The sequence below is a fragment of the Cydia amplana genome, chromosome Z, assembly GCF_948474715.1.
Source record: "Cydia amplana chromosome Z, ilCydAmpl1.1, whole genome shotgun sequence".
In the NCBI taxonomy this organism is placed as follows: domain Eukaryota; kingdom Metazoa; phylum Arthropoda; class Insecta; order Lepidoptera; family Tortricidae; genus Cydia; species Cydia amplana.
In genome coordinates, this window is record NC_086096.1 from 1738002 (window position 1) to 1757010 (window position 19009).

The 19009-nt window shown below is 42.0% G+C and overlaps 1 protein-coding gene across 1 annotated transcript in view; it reads right to left on the reverse strand.

The window, feature by feature from the left end:
• The window catches only part of LOC134661713 (calpain-C), a 40401-nt gene that overhangs the window by 2925 nt on the left and 18467 nt on the right, over positions 1–19009 (reverse strand). The window contains exons 3-14 of the mRNA XM_063517885.1: positions 15836–15905; positions 15513–15624; positions 13785–13925; positions 12984–13282; positions 12157–12308; positions 10776–10835; positions 10192–10274; positions 8188–8417; positions 6843–7062; positions 5440–5628; positions 3113–3272; positions 1689–1832 (exon numbers count right to left, since the gene is read on the reverse strand). Coding sequence (XP_063373955.1) covers positions 1689–1832; positions 3113–3272; positions 5440–5628; positions 6843–7062; positions 8188–8417; positions 10192–10274; positions 10776–10835; positions 12157–12308; positions 12984–13282; positions 13785–13925; positions 15513–15624; positions 15836–15905 — 1860 coding nt within the window. The remainder of the gene's footprint in view (positions 1–1688; positions 1833–3112; positions 3273–5439; positions 5629–6842; positions 7063–8187; positions 8418–10191; positions 10275–10775; positions 10836–12156; positions 12309–12983; positions 13283–13784; positions 13926–15512; positions 15625–15835; positions 15906–19009) is intronic.

Consider the following 19009-nt stretch of genomic DNA (forward strand, 5'->3'; position numbering starts at 1 on the left):
TTTGTTAAGCAAGTTAAGTTTTTAAGCCACAATTTTGTCAAGCTCGAGTTCTGATGATGGGATCCACGAGGAATCGAGGGAACTCCTCCAATCTTAAAGGCATGCGTATAGAGATTTTTGTATTTTCATCAGAAAATCGAGCATTTTCATTAAAAACTGTCGCATTTAATGAAGTGGAACTGATGATGATGATCATAACGGAACTCTTCAACGACGCATAGCTCGCATTTGGCGATTTGTCCTTTTCGTTATGTTTGTTAAGCAAGTTAGGTTTTTAGGCACATTTATGTCAATCTCAAGTCCTGAACATGGTATCCATGAGGAATCGAGGGAACTTCTCAAATCTTAAAGGCATCCGTATAGAATTTTATATATTTTCATCAGAAAATCAAGCATTTACATTAAAAACTGTGGCATTTGATGAAGTGGAACTGCTGATGATGATCAAAACAGAACTCCTCAACGACGCATAGTACACGTTTTGTGATTTTCAATTTCGATTTTGACTTGGATTGGGCCCCGGACTCCGGACTCGGGCCCGTACTCGGACTCGGACCCAGACCCGGACCTTGACCCGGAAAACCACTATGATACCTAAACTAAATCAACCACTATGATTACCATAAAATGTATACATATTACCAAATAAAGTATAAGCACCGTTAAGTGGGTTAGGCTAGTAGTTAGAGAAGTCGGTTTTTTTCTATTAAAGATTATTTATATTTATATTTATTTATTTTCCACATAGGTATACAAGATACACACTTGTGTCCGTCGTATACATTACATTATTGTTACGTATCAGTTTGTATTATTAGTAGTAATAATTAACACTTATACAGACTTAGTATCTACTCTTTGCGTTACAATATCACAATCATCCCAAACATCTTTATCAGTTAAATAATCTGATATTTTATAGTAGGCTTTCTTAGTTCTTCTGGGCAGGCCCATGGTCAGTGGCAGGCCCGCTCCATCGTAGGCCACGTCTTCGCCTCGGCTAGTCTGTGGCCATGAGTAAGCCCATTTATAATATAAAAAAAGCGGCCAAGTGCGAGTCGGACTCGCCCATGAAGGGTTCCGTATTTAGGCGATTTATGACGTATTAAAAAAAAACTACTTACTAGATCTCGTTCAAACCAATTTTCGGTGGAAGTTTACATGGTAATGTAAGTACATCATATATTTTTTTTAATTTTATCATTCTGTTATTTTAGAAGTTGCAGGGGGGGGGGGGGACACACATTTTACCATTTTGGAAGTGTCTCTCGCGCAAACCATTCAGTTTAGAAAAAAATGATATTAGAAACCTCAATATCATTTTTGAAGATCTATCCATAGATACCCCACACGTATGGGTTTGATGAAAAAAACATTTTTGAGTTTCAGTTCTAAGTATGGGGAACCCCAAAAATTTATCGTTTTTTTTCTATTTTTGTGTGAAAATCTTAATGTGGTTCACAGAATACATCTACTTACCAAGTTTCAACAGTATAGTTCTTATAGTTTCGGAGAAAAGTGACTGTGACATACGGACGGACAGACGGACAGACAGACAGACAGACAGACATGACGAATCTATAAGGGTTCCGTTTTTTGCCATTTGGCTACGGAACCCTAAAAATGGTTTTTACAACTCTTTTAAATTGACGGTATGGTAATTGACGGTGTGGCCGATATACAGATACCTCTCGCAGCGCATCCCTGAGCCGCTCCGCTAGCAGCACTCCCATCTTCTCCCTCGCGTGGGCCTTGAACACCATCTGCCAGTGCTTCAGCGAGCACATCAGGTCCTTGAAGTTGGCGAGGCTGATGCGGCCGGTGCCTGTTTTCTGGGGGGTGGCTAAGGAAGGTCTATCTACTACCTAATATAGGGTGACTGCAGCAGTTATATTGGCCACTACATAGTAATTGGCCGCTCGGATCTTAACAATAAGGTTACAATTGGCTTGTTTCTTTCCGATTTGTTAGGAAAGGCCAATTACTAATGCAGTGGCCAATAACTGTAGCAGTTACCCTATGTAAATCGCTGTGTAAATGGAGAATTCCATGAAGGTATTCTATCGTTGTCTCACACACGTATTTTCTGAAGATTAGTAGGTACCTATAGGAGATTAATTTTCTGTGACAAATGGTCAAAAATATGCCTAGATCAGAAAATTTATCATCCGCTTTAAACGCCGAAAAAAGTTCTATTACACGAAATAAAATGTGTAATAATAAGTTTGAATCTCTAAAGAATAATACGTGGTAACACAATACTTGGAATTAAAAAAAACGACTATCAATCCGCAGGTTGAGGGTTCAAAGTTTCAAACCTCGGCTCGTGCCAATGAGTTTTTCGGAACGTATGTACCTACTTACGAATCTTACGATACGTATAGTATCGTTTGATATTCATCAGTTGCTTTTCGGCGAAGAAAAACATCGTGAGGAAACCAGACTAATCCCAATAAGGCCTAGTTACCTCTGGATTGGAAGGTCATAGATAGCAGTCGCTTTCATAAATACTAGTGCATACGCCCATTCTTGGTATTAATTGCCAAGCGGACCTCAGACTCCCATGAGCCGTGGCAATAAGCCGGGACAAAAGCTAGGAAGAAGAAGGCGGTCAAAGGGCGATTCCGGATAGAATTTTGAAGTGAAAACTTCTTTAGCGGCGCTGGGCACTTTTTGAGGTGGGGAAAAAATGATAAACTCGAGACAGCGTAAGGCGATCGCGTGACCGTGAGGTGCCTAAGGCGATCACGTGACCGTAAGCCCCGTAAGGTGGCCACTCATAATTTAAATGGCATTTAAATCAATAAAGAAAAACTCAATGTTATTTGACATTTATGTCGCGGACTCCTTTTCAAGACTCTACCTATGTTCAAATAATTTGACGTTGTCATGGCAGTATGTAAACAAACATGTCAATGCAAAAGCGTGATCTTATTTGAGAATGATAATAATATATAACAAATGAATAGAATACCTCCGCTAAACGTATGTATCGTGTTACCGGGCGTCGGTAACATAGTGAGGTGAGTTTTCACTTCTATCGGCGCTCCCGGAGTGCAACCGTTGTTGCTTGTTTTTAATTTGGTCGCTTGTGGTTATTATAAAAGGATACATCAAGCGACAGCACGATCTGCTTGCAGGTGTCTATGGACGCGCAGCTCTTGATGTAGTCGTTCGGCAGGCAGGCGTCTAACAGCTCCTGCAGCTCGAAGGCGTCGATGGTGCGGTGCTCGTCCGCGAGCTGAAGGAAGATCGCCTCGTACTGCGCAAAGCTGCACCAACAAGGGCTCTATGTCAGCTATACTGCCCTGCTAAGCCGAATAGCGCTATCTCAAAAGAAAATTCATTGCTAACTTATACTTTAGTTTCTATAGCTGAGAATTCCATTTTCAAAATCATTTGTTTTTGAGATAGCGCTATTCGGTTTAGGAGGGCAGTATAGGGGGATCCAGCCAGCCTATTATGGATAGCTTTATCCATCTTTATCCACGTGATAAAATAACTGTCACTGTTTAACACCGTGGGAAAGAAAGTGACGGACACCGTTTTATCACGCTGTCACGTAGACAAGAACGACCATCATATCCGTACAGGCCGCGTGGCTAACATGCCAATCGCTTCCGCTCCGTAGCGATCGAAACGCAACTGTCACTGTTGCACTAATATGACAGACTGATAAAGAGACACAAAGCGTTTTGTTGTCGAAGCGATAGCGATTGTAACCTTGACTAGGCTGGCAGGGCCGTCTTAAACTATGCTGAGGCCCCTGGGCACATAAGAATTTGGGGCCCTTTTGGAAAGTAAAGAAAGCGAATGAAACTAACATTTTTTTTACTATGATCCTCCATTTATTATGGGTAAACAAACTGGGGTTACTGTCTGTCCCTGCGGATGGGGGGCCCTGGGTACGGACCCCGTGTCCCCTTATGGTAAAGACGGTACTGGGGGGGTCCCGTTATTGTTTCCCATAAAGTCTTAAATCATAAAATGTATTGTTTTGCCGAGAGGGTAATGCAGGTGCTGGGCATCCCTGCGTTTCCTTAATTCCGTCCCAGGCGATGTAATGGGATGTCTCTCCGGTTTTACACCATAAATCGTCTGCAATAGACTCTAAGGCCAATGATATTCTCCCCGGTCGTACCAGTCAATAACATGTCACTATTTGCGTTATTGTTAAACCACTTGCTAACTCACGGATACGCTATGGATTACTCGCTTACTGACTAATACTTACAGCTGCTTTAGCTCTTCGTGTTCAGGACTGTAAAAGAATAGTCTAAAATGGATTCTGATAATTCATACATTAAGTTTGATCAAGAAGGGTTTATCGCAGGTTTACCATACAAATATCTTAGTATGGTTGTCATTTTTAAACAAAACTATTAGAAAAACAAACAAACTTAGTTTAACAAACATTAACGTCACTGGGCATTCTCTCGAACGATGTTTTGCATTTCTTCTTAGAGCGCCGTTTATTTTATTAAGCTAAATAAAATAAGTCAGACAATGGAAAATAATTATCTAGACCGTAACGATGTGGAATGTCGCCATGTTGTTGGACAAGAGAATTTTCTGGTTTGAGATCATAATTCATAACTTTTTATTGTCTTAACAAAATACTGTGAAATTTAGTAAGAATCTTGGGAATCTGTTCAGGAAGACCTCCGCAAATTTTACGATTCTTTGTCAACACCAGAAATATAATCGAAACACAGAAAGTTTCCATGTGAAACCACAAGTATGGCGTCATTCCACAGTGCTTAGAAATTATAATTATTATCATTCTCCAAACACTAAGGCCTTTGAGGAGGTGAAAATGGATCGATCGATAGATTTTAGGGGAAACCCACGAATAGTAGCAACCCCAACATACAACGTGGATGTTGCGATAATGATATGTGTGACATATATGCAGCATATATGTCAATAAAGAGCGTGCCAGAATCCGTGTGCAGGGGAGAAAGAAGTAATTGTATGTATGTATGTATGTATATACTTTATTGCACATAGAAATAAAAACACGAGAAACATAGTTACAGAGTAAATTAAATACAACAAAGGCGAACTTATCCCTGTATGGGATCTCTTCCAGTTAACCTAATTGCTTAGGATAGTGGATATCTCGTAGTCAGATCTTTGAATTGATCATTTCATGATGTGGCAATCATTTCAAGAAATGACCGGTTGGCCACATAACCTCTACACCCTATAAATTAAAGTCCCCCGCCGCGTCTATTTGTATTTTCGCGATAAACTACAGAACATATTTTCAAGCGGGTTTTCACCTATCAATCGTGATTCTTGAGGAAGGTGTAGGTGTATAATGTGTTAAGATATTGTGTTATGCAAAAGCCGCCAGTGAATGCTAAAATGGTATTTCATGAAATTATCAAATTCTATGATCTGGCCACGAAAGATACAAGAAGGAAAGAGGAATACCTGACTGATCGGCTTAGTTCCAAGCCAGGCGGAGCCCTGATGACTGCGGCTTTGATCATCTGCGGGGCGGAGTCCAAGGCCCTCATCCTGATGGTCTTGGTGGAGAAGATGCGCAGGGAGAAGTTGGCTTCCTCGCGCGGTTCGAAGGTCGTCGGCATGATGAGGTAGGAACCGGGCTGGAGATCGCATCTGAAACGGTCCTTGAGTTTGTAACGAAGACAAAAGAATAAGGGCCAGTTGCACCAACCACATTTGACAGACTGATCAACATCACTCGGCAGAGAACTTTGCTAATTCCTATACTATACAATTTAGCGAACGCTTTTACGGTGACAAGCGGTTTGGTGCAACCGACCCTAAGTCCGTCATTCCCTGTTCTTCTTCAGGTGCCTCTCGAACTAGTGAAGGTTAGCAGTCAGCTCCGCATATTTTTGTTTGTCCTTGGCGAGGCGAAAGAGTTCGGCCACCCTGCCGTCATTCCTGGTGAGGGACTACTAAACTAACTAGAATGATTATAGCTGTAGTAGTGTAGTCTGACTAGAGCCCAAAAACCGGCCAAGTGCGAGTCGGACTCGCGCACGGAGGGTTCCGCACCATCAACAAAAAATAGAGCAAAAAAAATCGTGTTTGTTGTATGAGAGCCCCCCTTAAATATTTATTTTATTTTATTTTTAGTATTTGTTGTTACCGCTGCAACAGACATACATCATTTGTGAAAATATCAACTGTCGAGCTATCGCGGTTCATGAGATACAGCCTGGTGACAGACGGACGGACGGACGGACGGACAGCGAAGTCTTAGTAATAGGGTCCCGTTTTTTACCCTTTGGGTACGGAACCCTAAATATGACCCCACGTGTATTATATTGTGCCGTGACTGCCGCGAGCTACTCAATCAGCGTCACATCTCTGATTCTGTTCCATTTACTTAGAATTTGTTATCTGTGTTATTGATGTGTTGTGTGAATAAATTATTTATATTCTATTATATTAAGTATATCTCATAAACTGAAATAGATATCATACACTAAAGAAAAAGTGACCAAGTCCACCTGTGGCCGAGGCGAGAATCGAACCCTCGTCTTCAGCTTACGCGGCTATGGTCCTGAGTAGTCCTGACCACTAGACCACCCGGCCACGGCGGTACCCGTTCCAAATTCTCTGGTGTATGCTATCTTTGAAAGGCTAGACGCCTTTGACCAACTCTAATAGCCGTATGATGTGCTTGCACCTCCTAAGTATAAATAGGAATCCTATATTATATACTTAATCAACCAGATCTTGACAGTAGAAAAAGGCGGCAAATTTGAAAAATGTAGGCGCGAAGGGATATCGTCCCATAGAAAATTTGAATTTCGCGCCTTTTTTTACTGACAAGATTTGGTTGACCAGCTATATCTCACCTGTGACTAACTTGTCTGCTATTCGTATACTGTGAGTTCACTGTACTCTTGAGCTTCTTGAACTGGGTCGGGGTGGCGGTCTCGATGAGCAGCTTCGGCAGCTTGTAGATGCTGAAGCCGATGACCTTGGGCTCCATCACGCTGTGCTGGTTGAGGGACACCACGAGCGTGTCGGTCTCGGAGACCACTATCTGGATTTGCGGGTTCATGTGGAAGAAGTCTGGAAAAAATGGGGTTAAAATCAAGGTAATAGTATCATCATGAACTTAAGAGTGGAATATTTTCCAGCTTTTTTTTGCGCCAGTTCTTTCGCATTTACATCTAATACCTTTAAATGAGCAATTCTTGTTTATTTATTTATTTATATATATATATATTTCGGGGATCTCGGAAACGGCTCTAACGATTTCGATGAAATTTGGTATGTAGGGGTTTTCAGGGGCGAAAAATCGATCTAGCTAGGTCTTATCTCTGGGAAAACGCGCATTTCCGAGTTATTACCTATATGTTTTCCGAGCGAAGCTCGGTCACCCAGATATTATTTGTTAAAACGTGACAGCCATGGTGGCAAATGATAAAGAGCCGGCCATATATATATTAGCCCTAGATAGTTTTAAAGAAATGGTCGTGTCGTATTACCTAAATGTCGAATCATTTATCCGCGTCAATTTTTTTCAATAGTGTTCAGAATAGATCTCCTTTCACTCACTCTTCGTAACACCTCGTCATTCGATCAATCGCGTTAGTGACACATTTTAATCTTACAATTTAATCTAATCTAAGATTCGAATGGTACATATGTATTTATATTTTAGTTATAAACTAGCGACCCGCCCCCGCACGGGTAGTACAAGGAATTTACACAAAACCTTTACAAATTATACACCAAAATCTTCCTTAAGAATCACTCTATTGAAAGGTGAAAACCGCATGAATATCCGCACGGTAGTTTTTGAGTTTATCGTGAACATACAGACAGACAGACGAGGCAGGGGACTTCGTTTTATAATATGTACAATGATATTATATAACCATAGATAGGTTATACTCATACTTGAGGAAGACAAAAAATACTTCCATATTTATTTCTGTGTCTACGAAGAAATCTGTTATTTTTGATAAATTTTTCTCATTCCATCCATCTTTGTCACACTCGTTGTTAAACATAAGCTCGTCTCTTTCTCTTTCGGTGTGCGGGAGCTCGTTAGCACGTGCACATTTCTCGCTTGTCCAGCCGCGACTAAAGGCAACTTGTCCAATTTGTCATAAGGTAAGCGCTTCAATTTTGGAACGCCTATAACCTATCTTGAGTTATAAATCATTGAATACGTATTGATATACTTACGGACATAATTCCTGCAGCCCCCAGCCGTGACCCCCCTCCTCCAGGCGCCCTGGTGCATCTTCACCTGCCACTTCATCTTGTCCGCGAGGGTAGGCTCGGGCCAGGAGGTCTCCGCGTCCAGATGGACCGTCTCCACGCGGTGGAAGAGGCGCTGGAAGTCGACGAAACTCATCGTGAACTCGATGCTGGGCGCGCTGAGGCGCTCGCGGTCGGCGCTGGTGATTTTACGGCTGGAGACAAATTAATAGTACATTACATACCAAGATGTAATTATTTTTGAAAAGATGTGTCCCGCCGAGTTTGTTGCCGGTCCCATAATGGGATACCCTCCTCCAATTGAGGGGGGATTTAAATCTTCCCGGGGCAGAGGTGTAGGGTTGGAGCCGGTCTACCTAGCTTTATTTGACGTTCATATTAAGCGCATTGTAATTATGCCTACTTGAATAAACTATCTTTTATCTTATCTTATCTTTATCTAGGGAGGTGAATTCGTGAATGCCCCAGATCGCAGGTGTTTGTGGCCCGAACCGAGGGTGATGGCCTGATGGCCATAAATATGCGATCTGGGGCTTTACGAATTACCGCCCGTGGTTTGACTAAAGTTTTACGTCTTGCCTTGGCAAGGAAATGAGATTTTCTCCAAGTTCAAGTAGCGTAGGTGACATAAAATATACATAAAATATAAATATACTTACAAACGTTTCTTATACAGTGTGTAAATACAATACGGGCAATAAATTAAACCAGATATAGAACTTACCCGTCAAATTATTAATTAATAAGTTTTTTAGGTTACACTTAATTATGACTCCGTGATGAGCATTGTACTGCAAACATTAAGAAACATAAGAGGACATGACGTTACGAGATACGAGCTTATTAGGTAAGTTAAGTATTTAAGAGTAGGTACTTACCGACGTTGGTGTTCGAACCTAATGAGGGTCGTCCATATATAGTAAAGGACTTCCAAAAACGGGCTGCATTAAACGGGTTAGAAGCGTTAGTAAAGATACATAAGTACTACTAAAGATTAACATATTCCTAAATCACCTAACTATAACTTCAAGGCCGTGCATCGATAAATAGCAGGATTTTAGAAAGGTGGCAGCGGCTAGCCCCGTAAACAAACGGTAGTGATTTTCGGATATAATGTTTCTTGACAAGAGATTTCATACTAGTCGAACCACAAATGCTTAAAATTTATCTGCCGCTAACATCTTCCAAAAATCAACAATAAAAATTCAGGTTTATTAATTAATTATTTTATTGTTTGCTATTATGTACAAGTAACAACGCCATCTTTCTATTTTGTCCGAATTTAAGTTCCTGGCCGACCGCGTATCATGGTAGTTAACTTTTGTACCGTTAGATGGAGCTTTAGCTCTCACAAGATTCACCTGCGGTGCGGAGCGTTTCCATGTGTGCGTGTTAGCGGGGAGGGCTAAAACTAGCGGGCGTGGTTTACGAAGCGGCAGACGCGGCTATAGAGTAGGCCCTTAATGTACGTAATTCGTGCTTAGCGATCTTACTTTAGACCAGTGGTCGGCAACCTTTTAGCAGCTAAGGGCCACATAGTAGTCAACGAAGTGGACGCGGGCCGTATTTTGTTAATATTTATGACTTTAATCAGATATTGTCCTTTGCCAATATTAACATACATAATAGCCAGGGAGGCTAGCGGGCCGCAAGTGACTGGTTCACGGGCCGCAGGAAGTCGACTGCTGCTTTAGACCTATAGAATCCTCGCAAACTGCCTCAGCGGGAATGTCTATTTAATCTTTCGAACGCCAGACAGTGAAGGAATTTGCCGTACCCCGGACGCCAGGCGATCGCGATTATTCAAGCGAAATTGGACTTTACGGAATCTCGCGTAAGACCCTATTGCATTGGCGAAGCTGTCGGCTGTGGCGGTCAAAAGGTTAAAATGTATTTATTATGTCTGCAACTTGATGGGTTAATTTCCCGTTATGTACCGGACTTCATGGATAATAAAGTGGGACTCACTCGGCCTCGTCCCGCTGCGAGTCCCGCGACGTGAGAGGCCGACGCAGGCGCACCTGCTGCACGAGGCCGTCATCCGTCACTATCTGTAAACAATAGGTCATTCTATTATTGTACAGTCGACGTCAAAGATATATTTACACTTTTGCACCTCCCTCATTTAGACGATGCGAGAACTCGAATGCGAGTTTAATTAGATTGCGTCATTTGATCGGTCGGCTGAATTGATGTAACCTCAATGGTCCGCAATATAACTAAAATCGTATACGAGTTTGCGCGCCGTCTATGTGCTTAGGCCCCATTCGCACGGCAGCTTTTTCAACGCGCGTTAAAAAAGCGTTTGAATGACACAAATGGATACATGTGTATATTTATTCACACGACAGCGGTGGCGCATTTTATCAAGCGTTGTTGGATTTTCGACTTGGACTTCGCCTTGGTCGTTAAATCGAATTTAGAGTGCGGACAGATTCAAGCGCTTTTTAAACGCGCGTTGAAAAAGCTGCCGTGCGAATGGGGGCTTATTTCTCCGTATTCGGCATGACGTTTAAGTGACGTTGAACTAAACTACTGAACTAGGAACTCACATCTTCACAGCTGTACACGCGGTAGTTCATTTCTGGCTCCAAGCCCCTCTGTTCCACGCCCTGTAACAAGAAAATTAAATCAAGTACAGACAGATGTACGAGTATAAACCTATAGTTATACCTATAGTTAGTTCCTTTAGCATTAGAAAAAGACTACGCGATCTTGAGGTGTCTTTTAATTGAAAAACGCTTTTTTTTAAATCAGTAACTGTATTACAAATGAAAGCAAAATAATGTAAATAATCGTATATGATTCATAATTGTTACATATTTGCCGTGACTTATTATTCAAAAGTGTTTTTCAATAAAAAGACACGTCAAGATTGTTTATCTTTTTTCTAATCTTATACCTTTAAACGAGCAATTCTTGTTTATTTAATTATTTATATATATATATATATATATTTCGGCGATCTCGGAAACGGCTCTAACGATTTCGATGAAATTTGGTATATGGGGGTTTTCGGGGGCGAAAAATCGATCTAGCTAGGTCTTATCTTTGGGAAAACGCTGGTTTTTGAGTTTTTATATGTTTACCGAGCAAAGCTCGGTCTCCTAGATATTGCTAAAAAAACGAACTATAGTGCATAAATATTTTTCATCGTATTTTCACGGAAACGTAAGAACGCGTCTTGCTACGAACGTTTCCGAGAAAATACGATGGGATAAGTACAATTATGCAACATATAGCAAATCTTGTCAGTAAAAAAGGCGCGAAATTTAAATTTTCTATGGGGCGATATCCCTTCGCGCCTACATTTTTCAAATTTGCCACCTTTTTCTACTGACAAGATCTGCTCGACCAGCTATAACAACACAAGCAATAAGAGCATATTGCTTAGGGGAGACCGAGGTGAGTTCAAATAGACGCAGGTAGAAACAACCTCAAAGCTGGAAAGTCGATGTTTAGTCTCGTCCCACAGTCCGCCTATGCCCTCTATGTATATACTTTGATAAATTCATAACGTTTTGCGTAGGTAAAAACTGAATCCAGTATAACATGAAATAGTATAAAAACCCATCCAATCTCAGTCACTAATAAAGTATATCTAATAAATATTTTATTAAAACGGTAATCTGTTCGGAAAGAGTAGTCGTGGAATGTATTGGGCCACATAATATACCTACATTCCACGACTCTTCTCTTTCCGCACAGACTCTATAAAAGAATAATCAAATATTTCCGAATGCACTTAGCTAAAGCTAAAAACAAAAAAAAATATGGATTTAAAAAATTGCAGTTTGCTAAATTATAATGTTGAGTTGGCGAGGGAGTGGCCATCGCTTTACTAGTTAGGACGTCTACATACTAGCCGATGAGGTCCGCCATGCCGTCTAGTAGACTCCCGTACTTTAGCGCTGTATGTACCTATCTACTCACGCTAGGGTAGTGTGCAGTGACCACGCTAGTAGCGCGGAGTAGGCTGGCGAGCGCGTGGCCACCGCTCAGCTCGCGGACTAGTTGGGACTCCGTGATCCCGCCGGTGAGTTCCGCCATGCCGTCTAGTAGCCTCCCGTACTTTAGCGCTGTATCTACTCACGCTAGGGTAGTGTGCAGTGACCACGCTAGTAGCGCGGAGTAGGCTGGCGAGCGCGTGGCCACCGCTCAGCTAGCGGACTAGTTGGGACTCCGTGATCCCGCCGGTGAGTTCCGCCATGCCGTCTAGTAGCCTCCCGTACTTTAGCGCTGTATCTACTCACGCTAGGGTAGTGTGCAGTGACCACGCTAGTAGCGCGGAGTAGGCTTGCGAGCGCGTGGCCACCGCTCAGCTCGCGGACTAGTTGGGACTCCGTGATCCCGCCGGTGAGTTCCGCCATGCCGTCTAGTAGCCTCCCGTACTTTAGCGCTGTATCTACTCACGCTAGGGTAGTGTGCAGTGACAACGCTAGTAGCGCGGAGTAGGCTGGCGAGCGCGTGGCCACCGCTCAGCTCGCGGACTAGTTGGGACTCCGTGATCCCGCCGGTGAGTTCCGCCATGCCGTCTAGTAGCCTCCCGTACTTTAGCGCTGTATCTACTCACGCTAGGGTAGTGTGCAGTGACCACGCTAGTAGCGCGGAGTAGGCTGGCGAGCGCGTGGCCACCGCTCAGCTCGCGGACTAGTTGGGACTCCGTGATCCCGCCGGTGAGTTCCGCCATGCCGTCTAGTAGCCTCCCGTACTTTAGCGCTGTATCTACTCACGCTAGGGTAGTGTGCAGTGACCACGCTAGTAGCGCGGAGTAGGCTGGCGAGCGCGTGGCCACCGCTCAGCTCGCGGACTAGTTGGGACTCCGTGATCCCGCCGGTGAGTTCCGCCATGCCGTCTAGTAGCCTCCCGTACTTTAGCGCTGTATCTACTCACGCTAGGGTAGTGTGCAGTGACCACGCTAGTAGCGCGGAGTAGGCTGGCGAGCGCGTGGCCACCGCTCAGCTCGCGGACTAGTTGGGACTCCGTGATCCCGCCGGTGAGGTCTGCCATGCCGTCTAGTAGGCTCCCGTACTTTAGCGCTTCGTAGGAACCGTGGAGCCTGCAGAAAGAAGGACTGTCAGAGCATTTTCATTTTAACTTGTACTTTAAAGCGTGATTTAAGTTGTGTCACCGGCAGTTTTGTAAACGATTGCTTGTCAGCCGTTAATGCAGCAGTTATGTAAAAACGCCCGTCTGGAGAAGTTTGGTATGCACCAGAAACAATTAAAATTATCTATTCGGTGAGGGAAAATCACGAGGTAACTGGTATAGATACGTATAGCCGGTCAAACAAGTTTGTCAGTAGAAAATGGCGCGAAAATCAACGTTTCTATGGGAAGATTACCCTGCGCGCCTACATTTTTTAAATTTGCCGCTTTTTTCTACTGTCGGAAATGGCTTGACAGACTATAGTATCGTGTACGCTAACTCTCACTCACGCTAGGGTAGTGTGCAGTGACCACGCTAGTAGCGCGGAGTATAGGCTGGCGAGCGCGTGGCTGTACTATTGTGGCGTGGATTTTCTATAAAAGATTGTCAGCTTGGCTAGCGAGATAACATACTTAGCGTACGCTTTCTCCAATAAAGCTGGCCACAGCTGATCGGTGGAGCTGGTCTGCAGGAAGGCCAGCTTCCCGTTGACGGTGGGCAGCCGGTCGTCCACGAGCACCTCTAGCCACTGGCCGCACCACCAGATACGGAACCTGACGGAAAAAGAGTTCGTGAAATGAACGTGTTTGGGCAATTGACTCAATAGGGTTTATGACACATGTTGAATTTTATAACTAAATCTAGCTAAATAGATAGAAAATGAGTAATTTATCACAATACATTGAAAACTTAAAAAATATATGGGAATGAAAAAAAAAACAAAACCTCACTTTAAAAAAAATATTTTTACTTTCAAATAGGAAAAAATAATGGTACCATTTGATTCCTTATATTTTATTTAAAAAAAATATTGTATTGCAACAATATCGCAATTTCCTTGTTTTCCTTCTAACGTTACATACAGGGTGGATTTTCTTTTTGGGTCAGTGAGGGCAGCTACCAGATCCCGTGCTGCTACGAGAAAACGGTCTTAGAAGACCTTCCCTCGATTTCAAATTAATGAAGATTGGCTTTTATAGATTTTGGAAAAAACATACAGGGTGCGAGAAAAAGGTCATTTTTGACAAACTTGTTTTTTGATGCCAATCGATCCCCTTCCTATTGAGGATCAAAAGCTTGTATGGAAGCAAAAATAAATTTCCGGCTAGAAAAGCCACAAATCGAGGAAAACTTTTCCAATACAATTTGTATGAAAATGAAAACTTTTATTTTTCAGATGCTATTTTTGTATGCCAATCGATTCCATTCCTATCCAGTATCAATAGTTTCCTAGGGGTCAACTTACGATAATGTACTAAAAAGCCACAAATTTATAAAAACTTTCTCCATACATTTACTATGGAGAAAATATGAAATTTTATTCACAATTTTCTACCTCGCCCATCAGTCCTACAGCAATGTCTTCATACAGTATTATGGTTCTTAAATGTAACAGGACTGATTGGCCAGATAGAAAACTGTGAATTAAATTTCACGTTTTCTCCATAGTAAATGTATGGAAAAAGTTTTCTTTAATTTGTGGCTTTTTAGTACATTACCGTAAGTTGACCCCTAGGAAACTATTGATACTGGATAGGAATGGAATCGATTGGCATACAAAAATAGCATGTGCAAAATAAAAGTTGTCATTTTCATACAAATTGTATGGGAAAAGTTTTCCTCGATTTGTGGCTTTTCTAGCCGGAATTTTTTTTTGCTTCCATACAAGCTTTTGATCCTCAATAGGAATGGGATCGATTGGCATCAAAAAAAAAGTTTGTCAAAAATGACCTTTTTCTCGCATCCTGTATGTTTTTTCCAAAATCTGTAAAAGCCAATCTTCATTAATTTGAAATCGAGGGAAGGTCTTCTAAGACCGTTTTCTCGTAGCAGCACGGGATCTGGTAGCTGCCCTCACTGACCCAAAAAGAAAATCCACCCTGTATATGGTGACGTCACGATTGCCATTTTCTTAGAAGCGTTTCGTCAGTAAAGTGCGGGTGCCAGACTTTGACCATCATTTGTGACTTTTGTATTGCCTTACGACAATGGGTCCCATACAGACATTTGATCCTTAAAACAAACCTGTTCGACTGATAGGTGCCATTCATAAAAAAATTCAAATACCCTATTTTTTTATTTATCGAACTAGCTTTAAAACTCTGGGACTCAAAGAGGTTAAAAGTTAAAAGGCATCTGACCTGAAGATGCCGGCGTATCCTGCGTCCACCCGCTGGTCTGCCGGCACGACTCTGTAGAGCAGCCCCTTGCTCAGAAACAGAACTGACAGACACGACACCAGCCACTTATCGCCTGTGGACAAACGGTCATTCAGTAACATGTTATCACTACACCTTATAAAACAAAGTCTCCCGCCGCTGACTGTATGTTCACGATAAACTCAAAAACGACTAAACGGATGTTCATGCGGTGTTCACCTATATTGATTCATGAGGAAGGTTTAGGTGTATCATTTGTTAAGGTTTTGTGCAACCCGTGCGATCAAATAAATTAAAAAAATGACCTAGTTTTCCTGGTACGACGTCAAATATATCGCAGTTGTCTCTCACGAAGGTCGGGTCGGTATATATTTCCTGTAACAAAAAAGGTTTTAGTGAAAATATACTTACAAAACCCCCGTGTGAAGCAGACATACTAAAATTATAAATGCCAACGTAAAGGATGAGTCACGCTAGACCGGGCCCGGGCCACTTGGTCACCGATCAGCCGTCATAGAAAATGACAACTCGGACGCCTCAACCCGGGCGCGGCCCGGTCTAGTGTGAGTCATCCTTTATGTTGGTTGACATTTAGTCCCCCAGTTAAACAGGTGTGTATGTCTCTTACTACACCTGTTGTTTATTACATTCCGGGCTATAGTCACAGTGCAATAATAATAATATAGTTGGTCAAACCAATTTGTCAGTCAGTAAGAACAAGGACTATATACTCATTCTTTTCTTTTTGGTGCTAGTACTAGTGTAACAAAGATAGTATGATTCTCTCTGTCTATGTTTGAAATGAGACAGTCCTTTGACAAACTGTAATTCGTTAAGGTGTGTCTCTTAATACAGTTGCTATTAAGTACGGCAGTTGACATCGAAGAAAGTTGAGCGTGGGTGCCGGTCTGCCAGTTCACCTTGAGGATACGTAGTGATTCTTGCAAGTGAAACGCTTACGCTATCTTTACTAATGTTAGGCCCGAGATAAGCTTGTAATTTTTACTTACGAAAGGGACAAAGCTATTTGTTAGAATGAGATAACGATATTCATCTCTCAGTTCTGTAGCTGATGTCATAGAGAAAAAAATACATAGAGTGCTCACTCCATACATCAGTTTTAGTACCAAAAAGACTATTAGCATCTAGCATCGAGTAGCGGAACTATCAGTACTGCTACTTGACAATAGATGTAGCACCGACCGGAAAGTCTTATGCTGTTGAGATAAGACTTTCCGGTCGGTGCTACATCTATTGTCAAGTAGCAGCACTGATAGTTCCGCTACTCGATGCTAGATGTAGACACTGAAATTAATAGTCTGAACTGATGTATGGAGTGAGCACTCTTGTCTTACTATATTTCTCTATGCTGATGTGTAACTTACGTAAGTAAAACTTACAAGTGTATCTTGGGCCTTATAAATGCGAAAGTGTCTGTCTATCTGTCTAGTTCTTTAAGGGCCAGTTGCATCAACTACAAATTAGCGGACTGACCCCGTAGACAATATGCCAATCGCTAACGCTACGTAGCGAACGAAACGCAACTGTCACTGTCACACTAATATGGAAGAGTGATAAATTAAAATGCCTATCAAAATGTGCCCTTGGTAGGGTGCCCATCACGCAGGCAGCGTTCCCGCGCTGGATTGCTATGGCCAGTCTTTGCGCGAGAAAACTGTCTGCGCGAGGGTCACCTGTAGCCTCCCTTAGGCGTTTGCTGAGCGCCTTGTTTTACAAGTTACAAGCTTTTGAGAAACGGGCCCTTGGCCTCCAACACAAGAGCACGCCATTTTGCCCAGTCCGCGGATTCACGCCAGATTTCGCCGTCGCTGAGCTTACAGAGATCTACCTCCACTCTATCTGCCGATACTTAGGATGACCGCTAACGGTTGCACGGAGCGGGCGAGCGGGTTAGCGAAAAATAGCATGAGCGTTGCTAACTGGCGCGGACGCGTGCGACGGATTTTACCTACAATGGCACCCGCGTGCGTGCGCCCGATGCGGCTGCGTCCACCCGCGAATGAAATTTACACTAGAGGCCTACCTCTAGTCTAAATTGTAACGGAAAACTGTACCCCTAGGTACAGTTTATCGGAGCAAATTTGACATTAGTACCTATGCTATTCTTGGCATGGAAATACTCTATCGGAATAATTGTTGTCGTTGAGCTGATTTTATCTACTCTAAGCTTTGATTTTGAACATACTTAATTAAAAATGAAATACACCTAAAAATCTAATTTACCACGATTACTGTTCAATCAAAACTAGTTCTCATTCCGTACGCAATACGAACTTGACCTTAAGTTTTTACGCAAAATAAATTAACACTCGCACAAGCAAAATTGAACTGTACTCAATGCTGTTAAAGTTAATTTTCCAATAATCTAACTTAGTAATTTAAGCAATCTTTGCACGCCGCGCCGTGCAGTACCGTTAACACGAACTCGGAACTAAAAGGGCGTATGTACATTATATTTGTATGTCCATAAGACGTTTTAGAATTAAGGTTTTAAACGTAGAAGAGTACAGGCTTGAACGCCTCGAGTTACTATGTACTTGTGTCGTTTTTGAATTGAGAGTGTAATACGGTGGAATAGCAGCGCGCTTGTAGTCATAGATAAAGACCAGTTTAAGTGAAAGCTTTCATTTAGTACTACAGTAAGCAAAGTACAGACCAAGTTATATTGGAAAAGAGAGAATTTGATTTAGGTGGAAGCAAATTAATGGTCTATTGGATTTGTTGATTCCTAACTGAACTCTGATACGGCAAATCTAAATTTTAGACCGAGTTGTTTTGACTAAGGGATTGTTTTGTAATCTCTCTTATTAAATAAAATGGATACCTGTACCTACCTACTGATATACCTACTTGAAAAGTCTATGTAAAGACTCATACAATTGCTTGTCTTCAGATTTGTAAAAATACCTTAGTAAGTATAGTCCGACAAGAAATTATAGAAAATGATTGAGGACGCCACTTCCTACGTAACTGTCACATAACAATTTATTTAATTTCTACAATTTCATGTCGCACTATACAATTCATAGGTATTTTTTTACATACAACATGTTTGTTAAAATAATTTACATAGAAAGCGGAAGATAGTCCCTCTGAAACCGCCAACCCCAAGTGCGCGTCCATTTAAGTTCCTGAGTGGCTACCACCAGTTCAGTACTGACATAAACGCTATCGAGAATGAAACTTACATTCTATGCATCTCGCTCGTACTCGCATATTAGTGCGAGCGAGATGTATAGAAAGTAAATTACGTAGACGTTAGCGTATTTGAGTTTCGAGTGCTCGATTTCGTCACTCTAAAATCTGTGGAAAACGGCGAATTGAGATTTTTGAAATACGAGCAATAGAAATTGGGTACTTTCCTCTACCTAAAATAAATTATTTCACACCGTGCACGAAATAAAGCACCAGATAATTCTCAGAAAAACATAGATAGAATTCAGTAGTCATTTTTAACC